General features: G+C 32.8%; 1 protein-coding gene across 1 annotated transcript; it reads left to right on the forward strand.

The window, feature by feature from the left end:
- The first annotated feature begins 506 nt into the window (after nt 1-506).
- Nucleotides 507-3194, forward strand: LOC122315896 (UDP-glycosyltransferase 90A1-like). Its single transcript, XM_043132188.1, has 2 exons — nt 507-1984; nt 2647-3194. The coding sequence occupies exons 1-2, from the start codon at nt 578-580 to the stop codon at nt 2656-2658; spliced, it is 1419 nt and encodes a 472-aa protein (XP_042988122.1). The 5' UTR covers nt 507-577; the 3' UTR covers nt 2659-3194.
- Nucleotides 3195-7905: the final 4711 nt, after the last annotated feature.

The raw sequence follows: 7905 nt of genomic DNA on the forward strand, positions 1-7905 counted from the left end.
ATTAAATCATTGGTCTTATTGCGTTCTTGATTATTTAATTTGCATACTCTTGTGTGAATTGATAAACTAGAATCACTTCCAATTGACTATCGAAAGAGGCTTTTGGATGAATTAGAGTTTTGCTAATAGACAAAAGAGGTTTAAGTTAAATTAGCTGGATGAGAAAAGCATAGTGAAGAATTATGGTGAAATCGATTTCCTAGAAGGTTTCTTCCCCATTGAATTTGATCTTTGAAAGTCAGTTTTATTTCCTTTGCTTATTTCTCTTTGAGTTGATCTAAGTTTATTTGCAACTACAAAAACCTTAGCGATTCCTCTAGATAAAATTGAGATTAGTAAAATTTTGGTATTTGGCAAGAGTAAGGTACCAATCCCTGAGGACGATACTCTACTTATTACTTTACTATAAAACTACGATACTGTGCACTTGCAGTTTTGCACCGGTCAAGATTTTTCATTTTTCATTTTAGACGCGAGGATCCCATGCATTCTCCATCTCCACTTTTGTCAATAAAAAGAGGAAAAACGAGATCAGGAGATAAAGTTGAAAACATCTTTTCGAGTTCAAGTTTATGAAATGATCTCCAAACCTCACATTGTCATCTTTCCCTTCATGTCTCAAGGCCACACCATTCCTCTACTTGATCTTTCAAAGAAACTAAGCTCCCGAAGCCTTAAAGTAACCATAATAACAACCCCTTCAAACTCTTCCTCTATTCGCTCATACACTTCACAATACTCAAACATCCATCTCCGAGAAATCTCATTCCCTCACATCCACGAACTTCCTCATGGCTGCGAAAACACGTCCCAACTTCAATCGATCGATCAGCTCCTTCTGTTCCTTCGTGCAACCAAAAAACTTCAAGCTCCTTTTGAAGAAACCCTTGAAGATTTGTCCAAGCATCAAGACCCACCCACCTGCGTCATTTCCGATTCATTCTTGGGGTGGACAAACGACTCTTGTCGCGCTTTTGGCGTCTCCCGACTGGTTTTTCATGGGATGGGTGCGTTTGCAATGGCTGTCAAGAAATCTTTATCCATTAATCAGAATCACAAGTGCGTCGAGTCTGACACAGAACCATTGGATGTTAAAGGAGTGCGACTTCGGTTTGAGGTCAAAAAGAAAGATTTGCCAAATTCACTGAGGCAGATGGATAGCTGCTTGTCGCAGTTTTTTGTGGAAGCTGAAAAATCTGACTTGGGAAGTTCGGGTGTAATTGTAAACAGCTTCAGCGAGCTAGAAAAAGAGCATATTGCCTCATTGGAGTCCTTGTATGGGAATGGGACCAGGGCATGGTGCGTTGGTCCGCTGTTTCTATACGGTGAAATGGAGGGAGAAAGAACCACCCAGCAAAATGGGCAGACATCTTTAAGGAAATGGGCCAGTTGGTTGAACCGGCACGAAGAAGAAAATTCAGTGATATATGTAGCTTTTGGGTCGCAGGCTGATTTGTCTGAGAGCCAACTTGATGAATTGGCATATGGCTTGGAACTATCTGAGATGGATTACATCTTGGTTGTCCGATCAAAGAGTAATTGGGAGCCTCCAAGTGATATTGTTAGTGAAGGCAAGAAAGGGTTGATTCTTAAAGAGTGGATTGACCAGAAATGGGTCCTGGCCCATCGAGCCGTAGGTGGGTTCCTGAGCCACTGTGGGTGGAACTCAGTGTTGGAGAGCTTGTCAATGGGGGTTCCGATTTTGGCATGGCCCATGCAAAATGAGCAGCATCTGAATGCCAGATTCTTGGTAGAGGAGATCAAGGTAGGAGTCCAGGTTCCGACAGTGAGCCGTGAGGAAGGGAAGATTGTGAGGCGTGAAGTGATTTGTGAAGCGGTAAAAGAACTAATGGGAGGAGATGGGAGTGGAAAGAAAGCAAGAGAGAAAGCAATGGAGTTGGGGAAATGGGCAAAGAGGGCAGTCCAGGTTGGTGGGTCCTCTTACAAGTGCTTGGATGAGCTAATTCACCAATTAAGTCATCAGGTGAAGACCGACTACTCTTAGGAATGACATATTTCATCTTCCCAAATAATATAGGGGATTTAAGCCCTCCTAGAGTTATTTTTCAAACTTTTAAGAAATAATGAATATCTATTTAACATAGATTATCTGGCATTTTTCTTTTTATATTTTCAAAAGTGATTGCATTAATGATATGCAAAATGACAGAAAAACAAAATCTATAATCAGATATGCTATAAATCAAGTTTTTTACACTCTAATGAAAAGCCGACACATCGATTTTTCATTTGAGCTTTACAATAAGCTCGTCCACGCTAGATTGAAAATCTTACAAAATAAAATAAAATAAATGGAAAATTGTTTTTTTTTTTTTTATCCCAATAAAGCATGCATGCTTAATATTAAAAATATTTAAAGGATACAAAATGTCTCAATGTGGATCTTTTCCATTATCAATAAGAAAGTATCTAGGAAGATTATCCAAAAGTATACGACCAAACATTAAGTTGGTTGATGCTCATTGCATCACTGAGTGTGCATTTTGAGAGAATTTTTACTGCTCTCCATTCTTGTTGTTGTCGGAAATTGTGCTGAATATCTTCTATGACGAATTTGCCAGTTTTTTCAATGGTTGTAATTACAGTTTGTGCATTGCCCTCCATTATGATTTGATTTTTTTGAAGGTGAATTGCTAATTGTGATGCCGAAAGGCTGTTGAGGCTTCAGCTATTAATGAATTTGTGGATTGGATTTTCGATATCCATATTTTCAATATCTTTCCGTTGTGATCGCGGCATACAACAGAGGCTATTGAGAAAGAATATCTGACTGCTGCGTCAAAGAATAAAAAACAAAATGAAACATTGTAAATGGGCTTCAGACACATTGGAATATTAATGGATGTTGGGGAGGGCATTGAATTTCAGATGATCTGGCACTAGTAAGGTGCCGAGTGAACTATCTTGCATGCACTGGCGTCAAGGGCACCGCCACTGCAAGCCCTTCGCTTTTGTGACGACTTGCAGTTTATAACCTGCTTTAAGCCCTTGGCTTTATCATTGGAGAGGACACAGGCGATCGAGATTATTTAAAAAGGAAAGAAAAATCCCAAAATGGGCGACAGAGTCAGACGATTCTCGATTACATGGTGGCATAATATTGCAATAGAAATGATTGCTCATACATTTCATTTCTTATTATTCAATCATATATATGCACCTTTTTGTCGTTTTATTGGTCGTTAAAACATCTTAGTATTTCATATCTGCAAAAGCTAGATCGTTTTACTTAAGAGCGGGCGCGCTTAACAAGAAATTGGTCAGGTGCTAATTTGCCTTAAAACTAAATTATTTAAGGTATTTTTAAGATTGATTAAATACTCAAATGGTTTTCTCTATCCTAATTTGGTTAATAAGTCGTTACACACGCCATCGTGGCATATATGCCATCGACCAAAAATTTATAAGCAGATATTTTAAATAAGTATTCTATAGTTTATAATTATTTATTATTTAAAAATAAAATAATATCTAAACAAAATCAGAAGGGTTATTGGACCCATACAATAGTGGGCCCAGGAAGAAGAGGGTCTTTGATGAGGCCCGCGAGGACACAGCGGGCCTTTTAATGACGAGATATAGGTACTTTTGACATGAGCAATGTGGTGGGTGGCTTGACTTTAGCCCATATTTGCAAGCACCAATATCGCCGCGCGCAGGGTCTCGACCGATCTTGAATCTTGATGATGAATTGCATTTACGCCATACTGCTTGCATATTTGAATTAGACAAAGAACGTCAGTACCATAGTGATCAGGTAAAGCAATTTAAGGATGAATATATACCTTATAAGAATTATTAGATGTTTTTCATCCTGTATATCCTTTTTTTTTTGGTTCTGATCAGGGTTTCTTTAACTACTTTTCTTGATCAGCCTCGATCTACATGGTCTTCTGCATGCTGACAGCTTGGCTAATTAATTAGATCGGACGTACTGTGTCATGCAAGAACCTAATTTGTATATTTAGTTATGAAATTTTACTTGGAATTCTTGTACCATATATTTTTATTTAATTAATATATAATTTGTCATTTTTATTATTTTATCTTAGTGTTTAAATATGTGTATTTTTAATAGAATGAAAAAAACAACAACAAATAACATATTAATTAGATGGAGATATAGTGTAAGACTTTTTTATAGTATTTCTTTGAGATTGGCTTGGCTGATCTTTTCACGAAGATCAGTAGTACTGTGCATGTATATCTATATATATAATAAATAAATTCTCATTTGCGGTAGGCATTTTTGTAAAGGGAAATGTTTATTGAACCGGTGATCTACCGATAGTTTGACCGATTCTTTTTTTTATGTGTTAGTGATTAAGAAAGTAAATATTATTAAATTTATATATTTTTTGTAAAAAAAAATATTTGAAAGAAAAAAATTTGAAAATACATTGCATGAGTTGATCATCGGTTGGGACCATCGGTCTGCCAAAAGCATTGTCTTTTTATAAAACACTAGACAATATTTAGACTACATTTGAATATTGGGCTGAATTAACCTCTTTATAAATAATAATGAGTTGAGTATGTGCAGTGAGTTATATGTGACTAATCTAAAATGAATTTAGATGTGTTTAGATATTAAAATGAGTCTAGTACTATTTATAAAAAATCGAAAAAAGTTATAAATTTCATGTATAAAGATATATTGAGTTGAAAAATATTACATGTTCTATATATAAAAAAGTTTTGAGTAAAATGAGTTTATTAATTTAAAAATTAAATATTTTAACGTCAATTTCAGTCTAAAATTAGAATAAATTGAACGAGCCGATCTAATGATGTTCATTTCTCCCCTCGTACAGCTCGCCTACTGGCAGGTACTGCTGCTACATGCACGGGTGCAAGTGTACAGTGGCCAGCAATCACCACGAGGGAGAACTCAGAGAAATATAAGGATTGGATTTTGCTACACAAACTCCTAATACCTTAACATCTTTTTTTTTTTAAATTTTTATTATTTTATTTTTTATTAAATATTTAATATATCAATAATGAATAAAATGATTAAATAAATTCAAAAAAAATATTAAAAAATTAAAAAAGAGTAGAATATTAAAGTGTTGAGAGGTTGTGTAGATTTTTTCATAAGGATTTGTAGCTGAAATGATCCCAAAACTTTAGAGGCCATATATATATATATATATATAACTTGAATCGCGTGGCGCAGCTTATCGCTAGCTGCTGCCTGAAAAATATATTTTTATGCATGCATGCCACATACAGTACCTGGCTAATTAATTTGAGCGCATTAATTGTTATTGTTAGATATATGCCCGAGTCTTTCCTTTAAGTACAACACTCTGTTTATACTATACGGATATGTTCAGAATAATCTTTTCAGCATATATATATACAAACTGTATAACATGTAATGACATTGAATGTAAATATTGATATAACCAGAACAGAACTAACAGATTGTGATTAAACTCTAATATCCAAACAGATCTAGATAATAACCAAAGAATCAAATAACAGCAATATTAATCATCAAGAAAATAGAGAAATAAATCAAAGATAATGTAAGAGAGAACAACATAACCGATTTACGTGGTTCGACCCTAATGGTTTACGTCCATGGCAAGAATGGGCCTTAGAGCTTTATTGATATCATTGTCCATCACAGAGAAGCCTCAGAAACTCTCTATTATTACAGAGCACTCATATTCACTCAAGAAAATCGAAGATTTTCTCCCCAAAATGAAACCCTAGTTTCCTCCTCTCTGCTCTCTCTCTCGAACCCCACTCTCTCAATTGGCCGAATACAAGATACAAAAATGAATTAGGTTAAAACATACGGTTGAAACGATACATATATATGTTATGACAGATGGCTCCACGTGTACTGATCCTACGGCTCAAACTTGGCCTCGGTTTGAAGTAGCTTACGAGTCACGTGCTGGTCATGAGGCTTCATTAATCTAGAAGCTTCATTTCATTCATCCAATCGTAACACATAGAAACAAGAGAGGTCAGATTAACAAAGTATAATAATTTATAATTTATAAATGTTAATTGCCATACCATTTACAAATTTGTAAATTACAATTATATATATATATATATATATATGATCTATGATTCGAACCGCCAGCTTCTAATTAGAGGGTATAACAAAACATGCAGAAACGTAGATATAAACTATTGGTTAATTAATATTCTTTCCAGATTATCATTGGTGTCAATATTAATACTACAAATTGCATATACCTATTTGTATACTTATATGTTAGCAGTTATTTTTTATGAATATAATCTAAATGAATCTATTCACGTTTTAAATAATTATTCATAAGTAATCGTTTTTCTTGTAATTGAATATTAATGAAAGCATACTTTATTAATCCATGGTGGGTGGCCTAGAAGAAAAATTAGAATAAAACATTACAACATATTAAAATCAAACGCGTAACTTTGACCTTAACTATCAAGTAGTACAAAAGTTTCGTGGAAGTACTATATGGTTCCATGCACCTTAATTTGTTTTCACAGGCTGGAAGTGACACTAGCTTTTGTTGTTTTTTATCCCAAAGGAGTGGAAGTAGCGAAGTGCAACGCACTAACTTGATGTTTTGCGTATCAATATTAATACTGAATATTTTATATATTGTTTTCCTAATCAATATATATCAATGTATCAAAGTTGCTTGGCTTGCCATTATATATCTCTTTAAAGAAAAAGATTGCTGTTTTTAGAGTATCTTCATTGATTTGGTTAAATTCATCTTTAAATTTCGTCAATATCAACACTTCTTTACATTTGTCTATTCCATTTAAATTCAATTTACATATTGGATTAGTCATTTATTCTTTATATAATATTCAAATATTATTAAATTAATATTTTTAAAAAAAATTATTTTTATCACATTTTATAATACTACCAATTTAATATTATTAATACTTTATTATAATTAAATTAATATTAAAAAACATATTCTCAAAGATCATTTAATCATTTAAAATAAAAGTATAGAATATTTTAATAAAATATAGGAGTAAGAAAATAATATTTTAATTTTTAATAAATAAAAGTAATCTTTCATATTTAACTAATAACTATAATAAAAATATAAAATATTTTAAATATATTCAATCTAATATAAATCTTTTTTACACAAATAATTTAAATTTTAACCAACTTCCTCGTTTGGGCAAACCTGCTTTCAGCATGATCTTTAAGATTCTGCATAAAAGAATATAAGATCTGTCGATAATGGGCGCGGATGGTGACAGATGGAAGGGTGCATGTTCTAAGATTCATTCAAAATCAAAGCAATATAAGCACATGGCTTGAACATGAAGGACGTCGATCCGAGCTGGCATGTCAGCTTTTAAATGGTTGATTGACATTTGACACGATATGTCGTTCAACGTCACAAAAACATGATAAAAAATATAAAAAGATTCTTCTCATCGCACTGAGCCAACTATATATGTATGTGTATATGCATGTATGTATGGGTGCGGCTACTATACCTCCTGCAAGTATTGCTGAACGTACCGTCTAGTTTTTTTTTTTTTTTTTTTCAATTTTTCTAATCATTTTCTTAATTAGTAAATAAAAACAAATATACTAATATACTTAAAATTATTTTTTAAATAAAAAATAAAAAAATTATTTTTTTATTAAATTATATTTTAATAAAAAAACTTTTTATTAAACGATTTTAAAAAGTAAATAAAAATGATAAGTTCATTAAAAAATATTTATTTAACTATTAAATTAAAAAAAAAAAAATGGGTAACCATCAGATAAACATTGCTCAAATATTAATGCATATATATGAGAATCTTAATTAATTATTTAGCTTAATAAATTTTCACCGGAATGGAAGCGCATTACGACAATCATATCGCTAGCTAGCTTAA

This window comes from Carya illinoinensis, chromosome 7 (assembly GCF_018687715.1).
Source record: "Carya illinoinensis cultivar Pawnee chromosome 7, C.illinoinensisPawnee_v1, whole genome shotgun sequence".
Lineage (NCBI taxonomy): Eukaryota > Viridiplantae > Streptophyta > Magnoliopsida > Fagales > Juglandaceae > Carya > Carya illinoinensis.

Excerpts from the sequence above, each read along its gene's own strand:
- LOC122315896 (XM_043132188.1), top strand. The coding sequence starts at position 578 with ATGATCTCCAAACCTCACATTGTCATCTTTCCCTTCATGTCTCAAGGC.